The 17,782-nt window shown below is 42.9% G+C and overlaps 1 protein-coding gene across 1 annotated transcript in view; it reads right to left on the bottom strand.

Annotated features, from left to right (window-relative positions):
* Positions 1-1,809: 1,809 nt before the first annotated feature.
* RCN1 (reticulocalbin 1) overlaps positions 1,810-17,782 on the bottom strand; it is a 165,017-nt gene continuing 149,044 nt past the window's right edge. Inside the window, exon 6 of the mRNA XM_086955841.1 lies at positions 1,810-3,200. Coding sequence (XP_086811967.1) covers positions 3,093-3,200 — 108 coding nt within the window. The 3' untranslated portion in view covers positions 1,810-3,092. The remainder of the gene's footprint in view (positions 3,201-17,782) is intronic.

Below are 17,782 nucleotides of genomic sequence, written 5' to 3'. Positions count from 1 at the left end.
TGAAAACATTTCTTGGCATCTAACACCACCAATGTGCATTTACTGTAATAATGGACTACTTAAAACATCACTCAAAGTGTATGTCCTTCATAACATTTCTTGTTATTTGCTTCTTGGTTTTTCCAACTGAGGCTGACAAGTTCTGACTCTCTGAAACGTGTAGTCAATTTTGCAACTTTTTCTACGCATCACAATCTATCACTGCCAGCAACTCCCTCACATCACAAAGTTTGCACTGAATCACTGATGCACAACCCCTACCACAGCACTTGTCACACTCTCCATGATTACAGTCACACCACATTGCTCTGACCCAGAACCAAATTCTACTGAAAAGTGACACCTAACCATATTTCCACTGAACTCCGGAATAAAGCATGCAGCAGCATTATGCACAGCCTGGAACTTGGATGTCATACCTAAATAAATTGAGTTACAGTAGTCCAAGTGGGATATTATAGTCTGCACTGAATTATTCTACCAGGAGGAGGGAAGATAGAGAAGGATGTTGATCAAAGTTCCTTGCAGGCAAATAACATGTATAAACTACAAATCTTAAAATGTTTAAGCCAATTCAGAACATGGTCAAATGGAATACCCAAATTGTGGGTGAAGAAAGATGGAGAAGGTGGAAAACCAAGTAGTAAGTTCAATAAGTGGTAAAATGATAAGAATCTCAATTTTGTCCAAACATAACTTCAGTGAATTTAGCTCTGTCCTGGGATAATTGGGATAACAGATATGGGGCGGCTCCTCTACTATGGCGAAGTACCATCGTCCCACTGCTTTCCAGCAGTGCAGAAGCAAAAAGACAAAATGATGATAACTTTCAGTTGCTATCATTTTATGTTTGGCTGCTTTGCGGCGGGCGGGAGTGTGCTGCTGCTCTGCAAGCAGGGCAGTGGAAGAGTGGTTTGCCCACTCATAAAAGTGCACATTGACTGATTGGTCGGCCCTCTCGGGCCGCCCACAGCAGTCATGCGCACTTTCCCACTACTCTATGCAGGCTGCATTACAGCCTGCATGGAGAACAGGGCCACCTCTACAGCCTCTGGCTGAGCGCTGTGTCCTGGCGCTCAGGCCAATCACAACGCTGTAGTGTTGAGATTGGCTTAGGGGAGGGAGCCTGGCTGCATCCTTTCTGTTTCTGAAATCGGAAGCAAGAGAGCAGGAGCAGCGATGCGGGACCGGACATTGGCAAGATAAGTTGATTTTTATTTAATTTTTTTCCCTCGCTCTTGCAATCGTGCCCACATTCATTTAAAATAATTCTTAGATCACTAACACTTATCTGGTCACCGTTTGCCACACTGCTTGAAATTGAGTGCATGAAATTAATGAAGAAGTAGGAAACGTTGCCTTTGTCTCGAAAGGTCACCTTTGTGGCTGGCACACCAATTCCCTCAAATTGACTAATTTGTCACCCAGCAGTCTCCTGCTACCATTAAAGCCCATCTGAAAACCCTTCAGGTCAGTATGATGATCCATCCCCCAATTTCAATGCTGCTACCTAGATACTAGTAATGGGTCTCTTAAATGTTAACTTCCTCCTAATTTTAGATTAGGTTTACCACTCAGGTCCAATTGTATTGTCTTGTGTCTTTGCTTAGGATGCAATTTTAGTAGATTGCTATGCACCAATTTCATAACACTCTTCTCGAGACTCTGGTGGACATTCTAGGGTTGCCTTTATAGTTATGTTAATCTGGAACAGAATTTTCCATTCATGGGGGTTTTCCAAACACTGCCTACATTTTGGGAAAACCTACACTAGTGTTGGCTTCAAAAAAGAAGGACAATGTGGCACTGTTAAATTGAAATAACTTTATTCAGGCTAAAAGAAAGATCTGGAGCCAGAAACTTCTGTTCGTTCTGCTTTGTCTTCTATCTGGATTTGGTACCTCTTTAACAGAAATAACAAGGACTCTCCCTTGGCCATGGTAGGTGTTCAGATGTTTTAATGGAGTAGAACGTTTTTCTTTACTATTCTAAAAGCGTGAGTGATGTATTCGCTGCTGTAGGGTGACATGTACAAGTTTCCTACTATACTCACTAAAGTTGTTATTGGTCTGTTAATCTCACTCCAGGTGTCTCTCAATATTCAATTTTTCTGTCCAACCATATTATTGTGACTTTTAATTAGAGTGAGTGCTGTGTTCCAGTTTTATTCTCCCAAAGATGTACAGATTTCTTTTTATTAAAAGGTAAGTTGGTGAACCTCTTGCGACTTTTATCTGCGACTTCATGAAAAATACAGCCTTCATCCTATTTTATCACAATCAAGTGAGAATAAGAGCTTAGATTATCTGTTGATTTCTACGGTGAAAAGTAAAGCCTGAGTGGGCTTTGTAACCTGCTAGAAAGGTGTTTTGTATATCGAATGTTTCGGTAGATGGAAGGTATAAACTCCTTGGAGAAAAAGTCATAAAATATAAAATGCTAATGATCAAAGTTTTTTAAACAAAGGATCGAAATCTTCTGTACATAGTAAGATCTACTGCTCAGCTTTCTATGCAATTGAAACAACATAGTGCACATTAAACATGCATTATTTAATAAGTCTATCAAAACAACTTTTTATTTCCATATAACAGCAGACAAAGTCTGTAAACTATGCCTCCCATATAATAATTGTTCATGTAGCCCATAATATACTGTACAGAAAATCACATGCTGAAAGTGTGTTTTTAAGGGCAAACTATCTACAGCAAAGATTGAGATAACATATCTACCTAAAATTCACACACACACACACACACACACATCAACACACACATGTACAAACACACACACACTCATTCCTCTGTGTTCATGTAGTTGATAAAAAAATTGTACAAATTTGAATTTTTAAGAACATTAAATAACCTTTCACAGTTCTAAAAGATGATGTTTTGCTTCTGGCATATCTCGAAGTACTACACAAGCATATTTGTCAAAAAGATGTGTGAAAGTATGATGGAATCCGGGCTTCCCGTGCCTGAGGTATTGTGCGGTGTATAAGTAAAATGCATTTGACTGGTGCAGATCCAAGGAATTTTGAGTAAGTAGGAAAACTAAAGGATGGTCTTTGGCCTAGTGCACTGCAAAAAACATCAAAGTTCATCGTGATTTCTTGTAAGGTCTTCTCCATAGTTTGTAGCCTGGCTTCCCACAAACATATTAGAGTTTTCTAATATTTCGTCTCTGCTTAGTCGTTGATCCTAAACAGAAAAAATGTAATGTTAACAACAGTCATTGGCATCCTGGAATTAAAAAATGCGATTAACATGCAGGGCATAGATTAGAACTACCAATTACAAACCTCACGACAAATTAAAATCAACGGTCTTACCTTCCTACAAAAAACTGTGAATTCTCTAGAGGAGATGTGTAATTCTCTTTGAATTTTCATCTAAGCATGACTTTTGTAGCTCTATGATTACAAATGTACCACTTTGATTCTAAGACTCCATCCACAGTAAAAATGTATCGGAGCCCTGCCATTTTTCAGCTATCTTATTAGCATTCCTCTTCAAAACGGTAACCCGATGCATCATTATTGTTATCATGTGGAAGATTTCATAATAATCAGTAAATATGCAGAAAAGATGACTGTTGCAACAACTGATATATCTCCACAAAGAAAGTTAATATACAGCCCAAAAATAATATCTGGAATAACCTCCTCAGTACCACCCTTTACCACTTCCCAAATGGAGTTATATTTAGGTCTTGGCTAACAGGACACATGCGCTGTTTGTTACAAGGGGTACTGTATACAGTAAAGGGGTAGGAAGCCACTCTTACTTATCATTTTATCATTGGTTCACTCCATCTTCACTCTTCAATGCAGCTGTTTAATTGTACATCACAGGCCATTGCATCAGTTCCATTCCTTTAGTGGAGCATGGTCAAAGTACAAATTAATTTAACTTAATTTGTGGCCATCTGCTGCTAGCATTATGATTAAGGTAATTTTCCTTTTTTTCCCACCTCCCACTCCTCCATGTGCCTTCCCCTCAGCGCAAACTCGACCCAAAGGTATTGGAGTGCTTAGCATGAGATCCAGTTACGTTACATTCATGATTTTTTATTTTATGTTTTTATTTAGGCACAGAGACACTTTAAACAACATCACATTAATTATTATTTTTTTTTTTAGCACAGTGCTATTTGCTCAGAATCACAGGATGTTGAGCTGATGCAGAGACTCGAACCTAGCCGCCCATGCAATGTTAAAGCGTTTGGTGCTTTGAACTGAATTGAGGGGGGACTCCCGACAAACCTGTTTGGCCGTGAGGGGAACGGCTCGTGTGTCCACTCCTGCAGCGGGCGCCGTGAGGGAAACGGCAGCTCGCCAGTAACAGCGGCGACCACCCGGGAACAAAGACCACAACTCCCAGCTGCCCCGCCACCCAGGTCGCGTCTGTGACGCCAGCACTGCGCCCGGAGGCGCCAGATAAGCGCGGAACGCCTCTCGCCACGTTCATAGGGCGTACCAGTCCATACTCATAGGGCTGATAGCTGTTTTCCAAGCATCTAGCAAGGATTGTGTGGTTCTTGCATTTCTGACACCTTGTGTGCTGCTTTGTAACTGCTTGCTGCTTTGACCTGTTACCAACCATGTCAATTCAAACTACCCTAACGGACAACTATCTGCTGAAAGTTGTCAGCAGAATTAACAGCGATAGAAGAAAATCGCTAAGGAAAGGCAACTTGCCTGACCTCCCATCGGACCTATCACTGGACCCCACCAATGAGGGCAGTAACAACACTAATGTGGCAGCCGAGATTGATAACATTAATATTAATGTTGAATCCATTGCTGCAGAGGCTCCAGATGATCCTACTGCAGCGGAAGACCTACCAGACCTATCTGAGACTCTAGATGGCACCCCGCAACAATCCACTAGGGCCACACGTTTCATGAGAGCATGTAGGAAACCTACTCTTAAACGGGGAAGCCATTAGGCCAGGAAAAAAAAGGACACCACTCCCAAGGAGAACATTGGTGATAAAGGGACTCCTACCAAGGACAATTGTGTTACCATTAATATTAACCAATTTGACTTGTTAGTGAGTTGTATCGATGACAAATTGAAGTCGGTTGTGGAGCCTTTATTAGTTAAAATTGATGCACTGTCGGCTGAAGTATTGAGATTAGGGGCTGTGGTGGATCAGCATGTAGCCAAATTGGATAACTCCGTACTACCAATTAGAGTTGCTACATGTCCTCAACCTGCACCTAAGCTAGATAAGGGAAGGCCTCGCCATATCAATACTGCCCCCCCTGGCCCAAATGAAGGAAGACAACCACCACAGGTGACACCTGTTTTGACTTGTCCGAAACCACTACCAGCACGTAATACGGGTCAACCTGTGCAGGTACCGGTGGTTACACCAGCGGCCACAGGGCCTGCAGTTGCAAATTCCAGTGCAAGTACATTACCAGCACCAAATAGAGTCAGGACCATGCCGTCGCCAGTTGTGCCAGCTGTTGTAGCAGGTTCCGATGGGGTGTATGTGGGTATAAATAACCGCCCAGTAGACCTCCCACCAGAGTGTGTACCCTATGTTGTGGTTTTAACTAATGTCCCGCCTCTAATCCAGGCCCCACACCCTCAGGAGTCCGGAGATTCTTTAAAAAATAAAACGTTCTCATGGTTAAATCATCACTGTGGTTATCCAGTTAACTACTCTGACCAAATTATATCTATCAGAAGGGTTAACTGGATCGGTAACACCAGGAAGACCTGTGGGGGTGACTGTGTGATTATTAATTTTAAACACCCCCAACATGTTGCTACAGTCTTACTTAGAGCAGCTGCCTTAACACAGTCCGAGACTGATGTAGCCGCAAGACCTTTGGGCTACTTTTATAATCATCTTAATAGGTTGCCTTCCATTAATTGTAGAGATGGGGCTTTCAACTCTAACTTTATATCTAATGGTAACAGATCTTTGCTACCCACTTTCAACCCTGGACTTACTGGTGGCAGATCTATCTTGCCCACGCCCTTGTTGAATCCTGTTCCTAGTGGTAATAGATTTGTAACACACACTCCTAATTTTGCACCCAACTGCGATAACATTTTCTCGCCTGTTAATGGGATGGTCTATCAAGTCCCGGTCAAGAACAGGTACCAGTCCTTGAGTTTCTTGGACCAAAATGATTGACATCAGACGGGCCTGGGACTGGGAGGGACGTTATCCTGAGTACCACCAAGAACAACAGTGAGGTGAGAGAGGACCTACCTTCTGCCATTACGGGCAATCCTGAAAGTGGGACAGTAGTTCACTGTGCAAATGAGATTGTTGAGGTTACAGTGAATGCTACAGGGAATGCCACAGGCAATTGCATAGGTGCACCAGGGTCTGACCTAAGTAATAGGGGTAATTGTTCCAATAACACTGTTGATATCGCCAATAAATGTCATTCTGTGGGGATTTCTATGGCAAGTTGGAATATTGCCGGATGGGCATCTAAGGCATTTAAATTGGAATGGGAGGATATCGTAAGGTCCTATGATATTTTATGCCTGCAAGAGACGTGGTGTGTTGATAAACCTAGCCTTGAAGGGTATACATGCTACAGTTTAGATGCCTCTGAATCTAGCCATGGCAGGGCAAAGGGAGGTCTCCTTATCTCAGTAGATGTAAAGTTGACTATCATTAAACATTTGTTAGTCGAACCACACTCACAAATCCTGTGGGTACGTTTACCGGATAGCACTGATGTGCTTTTAATTAATTTTTATAATAACATTTTACTAATTCCCGGCACAAAGTGATAGATGAGTTATCCTGTGCCCTAATGAAGCTGGTAAGCGAAGCAACATGCACCTTTATTTTTGTTTGGGTGGGAGATTTTAATTTACAAGTCTGTAGTTTATCCTCCTCTAGAGTCTGTGGGATCCTAACTAACAACGGGGAGAATATGTCCCACGTTCCACATAATGCTTATGGAAAGGCAATTAATAGCACTATGGTTTCGTATGATCTAGAACTATAGAGTACTGTACAGGAGGGAAGTGAGTGCTCAATTCCCACCTTTACTGGAAGGAATGTGAGCTCCATCATTGATCATATTATGGTCTCATCCAACTTGGTACCCCATTGCATAATTAAAGTAAGGGATACATCCTCCTTGAGCGACCATAACTGTGTTAGCTTGCAAATAACTACATGGATGATTAGAACCGAACCGCCCACTAGAGTATTGGCAAATATAGAGCCACATAGGCCTAATGGGGTTAGGCTGAGATGGAAAGGTGAAAATTCGGCCACAGTGGAACCTTTAATCATAAATAAATGCATGATGGATATTGACATTATCTTATCTCTAGGATGCCCGTCTGCTCAGGTTATGACTAATTTTCTTAATATCAATACTGTCATTAATAATATCTTTACGGGGAAAAAAGTAGGCAGAGGAGGGTAAGGGATTGGATGGTTTGACCATGCCTGTACGACCCTGCTCTCACAACTCAAACAAGCTTTGGCCAATACCCCAAGGGACAAGGACAGAGTCAAACTTTTAAGATTTGATTATAAACAGGTGCTATCTAAAAGAAAGAGGGAATTACAGCAGGAAGCATGGGAGCATCTTACTCATGCAGCAGAAACTGCCGATAGTCGCCTGTTTTGGTCCACTGTTAACTCCCCTTTCCTCCAAGATGACAAAATCCCGCATCTTTCATCTAATGTAGGCAGCGAGGACTGGGTGAACCATTTTTCCGCGATTTTTCAAGATAATACTATGACGCCCAACGAAAATAGGACTTGGCCTGTAGTGCCTTTAGATATTACATTGGGAGAGGTGGAAAATGGTATTAAAAATAGTAAAGGGGGTAAGGCCCAGGGGCCAGATGGAGTCCCGATAGATGTTTACAGGGCTCAACCGCAGCTTTGGGGACCAATACTTACATTGGTACTCAACGCTGCCGTAACCACCATGATCCCACCAACATGGGGCGACTCCATTATAGTCCCAATCTATAAAAAGGGGGATAAAGCTCTGGCAAGTAACTACCGGCCCATCAGCCTGCTCGACTCGTCTGTAAAAATTATGAGCAAAGTCCTGCTTTTCAGATTAGAGGAGTGGGCTGATGAGAATGGAATCCTTGCAAACTCACAATATGGATTCAGGAAGGGTAGAGGGACCCTAGATCAGTGCCTGAATTTAGAGTTGTTGATAGGCAAGTACACCAGAGCCAAACCCGGTAACATCTATCTTTGCTTTGCTGACCTTAGCAGTGCTTTTGATTTAGTTAATCACTCACTTCTTTGGACAGTTTTGCTTGACATGGGTGCCCCGAAAGAAATTATCTTTTTCTCACTAGACTATACAGCAAGCTGAAAACATGTGTTCGGTATGGTGTTAGCGGGGAATGTACTAGTAATTTTAATGTTAAACAGGGAATTAGGCAGGGTTGTGTCCTTGCGCCCCTTTTATTTACCCTTTTTGTTAATGGGGTTGAAGCCGCCTTGAAACCATCAAGGCTGATGCTCCACAGGTTGCAGGGGATAGTGTCCCAGTTCTGCTATATGCAGACGACGCGGTGCTCCTGTCACGGACACCTGTTGACCTGCAGCGTCTGATGGACAAGTTCACTGAATTTATTGGGAGCAGGAGACTGTTGATCAACAAGAATAAAACTCATACGATGACTTGTGGGACTAAAGCCGGCAGAAACCACTCCTTTTTTATAGAAGGGGTTAAAGTGCAGAATGTGAATAGTTTTTGCTACCTGGGGGTTACTTTTACTAGTGATGGTAGGTGGGGGCATGAATTAACGAATGTTCGAACTAAAATGAGCAAAAGCTCTTATGGCATTTTTAAATTTGCGTCTAAGCTGGGGGATAGGCGAATCAAGGATATGCTGGAAATCTACAAGGCACGCAGTGTATCCATTGCCCTCTATGGGGCGGGGCTTTGGGGTTACTGCAAAACTGATTGTCTACAGATAGAAGAAAACAACTTTCTTAAGAAATTATTGTGCCTCCCTAAATCTGCTCCAACAGAGTTGATCCATAGAGAGGCAGGGGTTTTTCACCTGACCGAGCTCGTCTCACTTAGGCCTCTATTGCTTTACCGAGCAATTTGGCTTAAGGAAGAGACCGAGTTCAATCAACTTATAATTAGGGACTGCCTTGGATTAGACAACTGTATGCAGATGCCGTGGCTTAAATATGTTGTAGATTGATATAAAAGTATCTTTGATATCAATTTGCTGTTAGAAAACTGTCCCCCAAGAGGTCTTGCGAAACAGGATCTTAAAAACACCTTTATGTCACATAAAGCTCTTAAACGTTCAGTAATAACCAACTCCCTCGCTACTGTTAAAATTTACAATAAATATATTGCTGTTGAGGGATTTCAGCGTTATCTGAACGTAGTAACCAGGCCAACGCATAGGTTTGTATTGACCAGATTAAGAGTTGCACTGCTCATGTACTAGTGGCCTTCCCACATCCTAAAAAGCCCCCTGTGAGTCGGTGTCCCTGTGATGGACATTCCAAGCAAAGCACAATGCACTTTATGCTCATCTGCTCCATATTTCAGAACGTTAGGATCTCCTTTTTAAAACCAATATTTCTTAAGTATGGAGTTTTAAATGTGGAGGATGCTATGTGTTTGTTGTATAATTTGGACCACCCCGATATATGTTTTTATACTGCCAGTTTTATATGTAAATCTATGGCTTTTAGAAAAAGTATGAGTTTTTAATCATGTTTGCATTTTTTTAATTCTGTTGCCTGTTTGCTGTGCTTTTATGGTCATTTTTACTATGAACCGAATAAAGCTTCATGAACTGAACTGAACTGAATTGAGCCACCTGGCCTGTTCTCGGTCATGGAATACGTCACTGCTTCCCCTGTAGTTGCTTCTCTCCTCCATTCATTAGTGTTTGCATCCCCTCATGCACATCGTTGGTCAAGAAGACTTTAAAATACCAGTCCAAGAGGTGTAGTATTTATTCAATTTCTAGAGCAGCTGGAAAGGGGGCAGCTCTAATCAAACTAAGATCTGTGTTCAAGCTCCTCACGACCACCCAACAAGAAGAGTAGACTGGTTTTCAGTCACTCTCCTTGGCAGTTGTTAGAGGAAATGGTTCAGATTTCATTGCTTTGTAATCCCAGCCGAGCCAGACAATTACAAAATAAGCCCTTCATCAATATTATGGGCAGGGATCATATACAAGCATTGTTTTATTTCTGCAGTCTAAGGGGAGAGCTAGCCAAACACAGGGAGCCCCAAGAAGAATGTGAGCATGTTTCTTACATCAGTGAGTTCACAAGCAGAAAACCATCAGTAACGCAGCCATATTTCCCCAACTTACTTCTGTCAATAAAAAGAGCACTAAGATTTGAGCTTGTGCTAACATTAGCTTGGGCTTATATACAGTCCTTGATCTTGCCTCAACATCACAATATATCGCGTGAAGACCCATTCAGTTTCTAAATAGACTAAGCAGAACATTTTCTCATAGAAATGTTCATGCTGTACTGAATCAAGGATGGTTCTTACTGTCTCAGGCTATGTTAACAATGTATCAGCTTATCTGTGCAGCTAAGACTGAGAATCACAATGAACCAATATGCTGAGAGAATCCTCAAATGTATTCTGTAGTAAAATGTTCCTACTAGAATGTTTCCTATTGGTCCAACACCCTGAGTGTTGTATAGCGTTTTAGGACCCCAGTGTAATTTTCCCGATTCATGCCCATATATAGGTATAAATCACCCTATCCTTGTATAGGCATAGAAATCATAACCATATTAAGACATAGCTCAAGTAGTCCTAATACGGCTTGGCTACTTCCACTAGTTCCGAAAACCTGCAACAATTTCTTGGAAAAAGCTGCCTTCAGCAGTCAGGGACTTCCCCCTTTGTGAATATTAATTTATCCAAGAACTCATGGAGTTTTCAGAGAATTAAGTCTCTGATGACGTTATTATGTCCAATCTTACGTCAAACTCGGCACCTTCAAGGTATAAATATGCCCATACTTGTTCAAACAAACACACGGTGGTTTGGAGCAGTTCGACTATCTACTTGCCCGACGCCCTGTTGCTGCAAGTGCCGAAGGAAGCCGACCCTCCAGCTGACGGACTGAGAGACGCTGTACTTTCTCCAGCTGAGAAATCCAGCTCCAGTGTTTCCAGGCTACCCTTGCGGGTTGCGGGTTGCTGGGAAATAGAGTTCTGAAATAGAGATACAAGACCTCCTTCATTCTAAACCAAGGTATGGAGCTGATTAGACCCTAAGAGAATTCTTGGACTAGATTCTTGAGAAAAATATACTAAACCTAAGCTACACCTCACTTACTTCTTCCCTTGTACTAGACCTAGGTTAGGTACACCGGGTTAGGCGTATTTTAAGAAGCACCAGTTGAGTACTTTTAGTCATTATTTATCACGGTGTGTATTTTATGCATTTTAGGTATTCTATGGCTTAGAAAACATATCATGCTATTACAATATTATTTCTTAATACTCTTTTTACTGTACGCACTTTACTTCATGCTAAGTATTGCGATTGTAGCAGTTCATTTCTTATGCTTGAGAAAGAAGACTGTTCAATAAAAACCCTTTTATTTAAAACGCCCATCTCTCTATTTCTCTGCACCTTTGGTGAAACGAAGCATGCACGATTGACTGAGTGAAATACCTATCTATTGTTTCTGCGACTCTAGAGATTGATTTCTTATTCTTGGGAAACAAAGTTGTCATGTTTAAAGTGGTTGTCAGAAACTAATCCCTTCTTGTTCATTCGAGAAAGTTTCTAGTGACCTCTGAGCTAGCTGGCACACACACAATTAAGTTTAGTATATTCGGTAGAGACCTAGTTGACTTCAGTCCTAAGTCTAAACTACAGGATACACTATTCCAATGCACAGAGCCTATTGGAAATATAGGAACTACACTACATGAGAATCATGTATTCCTGCAGAATGTATAACCTCTTTCTCTAAAGCCCTATATAAGAGTGTGGATTTAGCTAGCATGAGAGACTCCCTATTCCCCATCTCAGAAGGCACATCTATTTGTACTTATGACCTATGGCTTTGCTGCTAAATTTACTCATGGCATTATTTCTGTATTTTGTCAATTAATACTTATTTAAAGCTGAAAAGAGACCCTCTGTCACACTTAGGAGAATATTTTCCTAATTAAAAGAGACGGTTCCAGCCGGGGAGCATCAAAGTCCGTATCAGCACTCTTTTGCTCTCAATCCTAGATGTTGACATGTCCCACGAGTTAGAACTGTATATACATTTTTGTGCTGACATGTATTATTCAATAAACGAATCAGACAAAGCCTTGAAATTTACCAGTTGCCATGGTCTTTGGCCGTGTGCCTTAGGGGTTAGCCATAGGGCGAAAGATTTGGCCAGGTTCTACTACACAGTCTATACATTCTACCATGGACGTCACCCACTCATAGCCTTGACTGTTTCACTTTTTTTTTAAATGTTATTTTTTATTTTTATTTTGTAGTAACAGTAAATGCTGGTTATGTGATTCAGAACAGTAAAGCAGCTTTAGGCATTCTGATTTTCAGATTCAAAATATATGACCGCATCTTCATTATAGAGGCTTTTTATTTTGTAGGTGGTCCAGGTTTCTAAGAGCCTTATTGTCCCCATCTAGAGGATAATAACAGATCCTAACTACACTCTCTTGAATATGGGCCCTCGCCTGCAGCTCAGGAGGGTAAATGTATTTTGTGTGGTAATTTCCCAGATTTTTTACTTCTTTTGCTGAACCTGTTTTTGTTGATCACGAACCTCTGTTCAATTTACCCCTGCCACCAAGGGTAAAGTGCTTGTATTCCCTTTTTTAAAACTAGTAAAGTTGGCATACCCTTAATTAGCACATTTAATTTACTCAAAAGTCTCTAGTATGTGGTACTACATGTATTTTGATAAACATTTTTAATATATTGTTTTGCATGTGTAAACAAGAGGAACAGTGGCACATAACCATAAGCACCACCCAGTACAGAGATAAGGATCTTTACAGTCTCTCCCATTCAGTACTTCGTTCTGTTCCAAACCATAGTAGCTGAACCACTTGCTCTGAATCTTTAAGTGCTTCTGTGGACACCCCCAAGCCAAGCCATACAGATAGGTTCTTCACGTTTGGCCCACCAATCCATACCGTGTGTTACTTGGAAAGAGTTGGTAAGACTGTGGATCTCCATCTCTGGGCAATGTCTCATTCAATGCTCCATTAACCAATGTCTATGCCGTGGGTCTCGAATATAACAGCCCTGTGTATCCACAGATCTTGGGGATTAGTTCCAATCTCCCGAATCGAAACCAATACACAGTGCCAAAGGCTTTCTCAAAGTCAAGGAGAAGTAGGGCCAGTGGATATTCGATCTCCTTTATGCGGGCCACATGGATTTGGCGGATGCAATGGCGTGTACTGCGCACCCGGCATGTATTCACATTGGTCTTAGTGGATCTAATTGTGGAGGATTGACCGGAGTCTAGTTGCAATAATGTTAGCGAGGATTTTGACCTCAGCATTGATCAAGAAATGCCTATAGGCAGCACTGTGGTTGGTGGATTGGCCTGGTTTGGGGATGACCACTATGGTGGACATATCCATGTCGGCGAGGTAGTACCCTCTATGTACTGCTTCTGTGTAAAAGTTAAGCAGGTGAGGGGTGAATTGCGAGGCATAATTGAGTTAATATTCTGCGGGTAACCCATCGGATCCTGGTATCTTACCCGATTTTAGTTCCTGTATTGCCTCCATGATTTCTCCCTCTGTGATTGGGCTATCTAGGGCTATATGGTCGGATGGGGCAAATAAGTGCATGAGGGGTATATTTTCAAGGATCGGGTACTGTGTTTCACATGGTGGGTGCTCTTTGCAGGCATACAGAGGTTTAAACTGCGTGGCAAATACCGCAATAATGGCAGCCGATGTCCACACAGGGAGATTATGTTCTTCAAGTGTTTCTCTGGTAGGCAACCAGTACAGTAGCTTCCTTGAGTTGTCACCTTGTTCGCAGATCTTTGGTGTGAAGGCTCTACAGCATTGATGTGCCTCTTTCAATGCAGTTTGGCAGGGAAATGTTCTTGCCAGGACCAGTTGGAGGCTGAGGTTCTGTGACGGGCGTCGAGTATGTTGTTTTTCTTGATCCAGGATGTGGGACTCGAGAGCCACAATGGAGCGGGCCTTATCTTTCTCAGCCTTGCAAACATATCTCTTGGCTCGTCCTAGAGGGTGGCTTTACAAGCCACTGCTGTGTGTGAAGTTGCTTTCTAGCTTTGTAATGAGGAGCACTTTGCAGTACTCCATGAACCAGGAACCATGTATTGAGGCACCAAATGGGTCTCCGGATCCCCCTTTTATCATCAAGGGACGTCACTAGAGAGTGATCAGAGATACCTCTGGGGTGTATAGTGGGCGAAGTCATTTTTAACAAGTCAGATGCAGGGAGCAATATAAGGTGTATGTGCAAATGTATCTTGTGGGAGGCTGATGTATGAGTATATTACAAAGAGTGTGGGAACCAAGATCTCCAGCTATCACAAAGGACCAGGGCACCCATCCATTCCGTGAGCTGTTTGCATTTGGTCAGTGTGTCTGTCATGGGGGACCTGAGGTATCTATTCTGGGGTGTGGGATGGCGTTGAAATTTCCTCCCACCAAGGTAATCTTAGGGGGCATCTCTGCATACACACTTGTTAGTGCTTCTAGGGTTGAGGTTTGCAGGTGAGGCGGACATATGCACTCAGGAAGTTGTAAGTCTTACCTTAAAGGATGCCCCCTACCACCATGTACCTGCCCTGGAGATACTCAAATGTGTTAATTACCATCAGGGGTAGGGTCTTATGGAGGAGCATCGCCACTACTTTGGAGCCATGGGTGAACCTGGTATGGTACACCTGAATGTAGCCATATCATTTAAGGAAGGGGAAAATGATCGACGGTTGCAGCTGCTTAGCATATTATGAGATAGCTGTCCTCCTGATACTGGTGTGAAGGCCGTTAAAATTCCAGACCATAATCTGAGGTGTCTTTCTATGGTTAAATGTGATTGCAAGTTTAAGTAGGATACTGAATGGAGCATGGCTCCAAAGATCCAGCGGAGGTCTCTGCAGGGCAACCGAAAGTGCAGCTGTATGTCTTATGGGTGAACAGTAAGTGTGGGTGTAGCCATGTATGTGTTACATACCAAAAGTAAAAGAACAACAGTCCCACTCGCCCATCTCCCCCAAACCCATAACTCCCCCATGTATTATCGGTCACCCTAAAGATCCCCATAACAAAATCAAAACAAGTTTAAAGTTTGCCGGGTATATGAGGTGGACCACCTCAATGATGGATTATGATGATTTGTGACTGCCAGAGACTAAAGAGTTAGCAGGCAGCAGGAGAGAATATCTAGTTACTGTCTGCCCAGTCAACGTTTGGGTCCATGATTGCTTCCCAGCAGGCGGGGGAGCCCCCGTCCTTTAGGGTCTTCTGTGTACACCCACCCACATTTGCATCTGAGTCTCAAGAGGTTGAAGGTCAACCAGACCGAGCACAGCCAGTCCAGGGACGCATCTGGCATTCAGTACCCGCCACGTCAGGAGTTCAGGGTTCTTTGTTCTTGGTGATTACAGTTTCTGGGTATGCAGTCTTTTCAGAACCTTCTGCTCTATTGCCCATTCCCAGGGTTCGTCCAGAGTTTTGAAGAAGTAGGCAGGTTCTTGAAAGATCACTTTTAGTCGTGTAGGATATATTAGCATATACTGGATGTTCATCGTTCAATGTTTTTGTTTTACTCCATTGAAAGATTTCCTCTGTTTCTGAGTTGCCTGAGAGTATTGCAGGGAGTCTGTTTGGAAACAAAATTGTGCCTGGGATCACAGGACGTCAGAATGTAGGGACTGATTCACCATACCATATCAGCACCTGTGGGCCCAAATCAGACTAGCTCATAGTGCCTTACCTGCCCTCCTAATCTTCCCAGGTTAACAGGTGAATTGGCAACCTAGAAGACAACTCTCTAGTCCCCAGGAGAACCATGGAAACAGATCATCACCTTTCGTTTTCTCACTTATGCCTGTCCATAATAAACAAAAGAAAGACACAAGGAAAGTTTACAATATGTATTGAAACTATTGTGCTCTATTACGAAGCAACTGTGCTTCAATTGGAAAACATATACTACTGAGCAAAGTAATCAGCATTACTAGCAAACTGTATACAATGAAAAACACTATCATGGTGAATAATATACCCGAGTAAGCCTACCCTCACAATGTGAGCACAAGGATATATCAGTGATCTCTGGGATTGGCATCAGACCCCATACCTGGTATTTTGTAATTAGGTGGTCCGATCGTAAGTGTAAACTCAGTTTACACAAGGCTGGGTCACTCGATCCATGACCTGTCCTTCTGCAAGAATCCTCCTCCCTGTGTTCCAAAGAGCAAGTCTTGGTTTATATGATAAAAAGTGCTGTGTTGTAAAACAGCAGCTTTGCCTTTGGGTTGTGTCTAAAGATTAGATACTGCTGCCCTATCATAGCAAAACAGGGTACTATGTTGTTTGACTGAATCTCAAGAAGAAGAACTGAATAATAATAACATGTACAGCGTATTTCTAAAATAATATCGTGGTACAAAATAAACATGCTATGTGTGGCTGTGCACGGCAAAAGCAGTCTAAAACATGTAGTTAGGCCAAAATAAGTGAGAACCAAGTGGGCCCTAAAAGGAACTTCCTACAAGAGTAATCAGAGAATATCATAATGTGGTTGTATTGGTATCTCAACCGGCCTGCAACTCTATCTTCTTGAAGGATAGTGTCTGTCACGATAATTGAGCAGCCGAGCTATCATCGGATGTGGAGGAACCCTGGTTGGGGGGGATGGAGGGGAATGTGGGGTCAGGGATCGGTGGGCTCACTCCAGACCAAACCATTGTGAAAGTACCCAAGATTTCAGGAATGTCGTGGCAGCTGGGCTTTTAATCAAACCGCATTAAACAGATTATTCCATTGCGACCTATTTTTAGCATCCTCTGCTTGCTGTTTCAGAGTGGCAGAGTTTTCACAATAACAGTTTTAAGTGCGCTACATCATCCTCCAAAGTGGATATCCAACCCCCTGGTGTGGTCTTCCTAGCTCTCTTGTTGTGGAGATCTTGCTTAGGAAGTGCTACATCCACCCCTACCTCGCCCACTTTGGCTTCCACAGCTGCCTGGGAGGCCTGGATCGTGGTGAGGACGGCAATCATGTTGGTGGGGGCTCTAGGCTGTGGGGGTACATGGTCCGTTCAGGGTCATTTCTCCCGCTGAGGTTTCATATTTGGCAATGGTAGGTTGAGTCTGAGCCTCAGAGGATTTATCTTATGCCATGCTGGCGTAGTATGTCAGGGTCTGTCATGTAAGCTTTGTGTTGGTGTCGGCCCCCTGGATAGAACTGAGCTCTGGAGGAGATCACTGACGGGTAAGGTCCACAGTCTTGCAGTAAGGGGTGGGCAACGCAGGTGACCAATGATCACACAGACGAAGTCTTCTACCAGCCCTCTTTCCCTGGAGTGTGCAGTGGACAGCAGGAGCAGCTGGCGGTCCCCGGCAGTGCTTCAACCTTTGTGGTTAAGGGAAGGCAATACAGAAGACCACAGGGCATCCAGATTATGTCAACCACCAGCCTGCTTGCCCCAGAGGCCGCAATGGATAGCACAAGCAGCTGGTGAGCCATCATAGGGCAGCTTTAAGTCAAGGGTCCTCTCTTCCCTGAACCTTCCCATCTATCAACCAGGTAGAGCATCAGGCCTTTCTGC

Source organism: Lissotriton vulgaris, chromosome 2_1, assembly GCF_964263255.1.
Source record: "Lissotriton vulgaris chromosome 2_1, aLisVul1.2, whole genome shotgun sequence".
NCBI classification, from domain to species: domain Eukaryota; kingdom Metazoa; phylum Chordata; class Amphibia; order Caudata; family Salamandridae; genus Lissotriton; species Lissotriton vulgaris.
The sequence above is the reverse complement of the archived record's forward strand: the minus strand, read 5'-3'. Positions and strand labels throughout refer to the sequence as shown.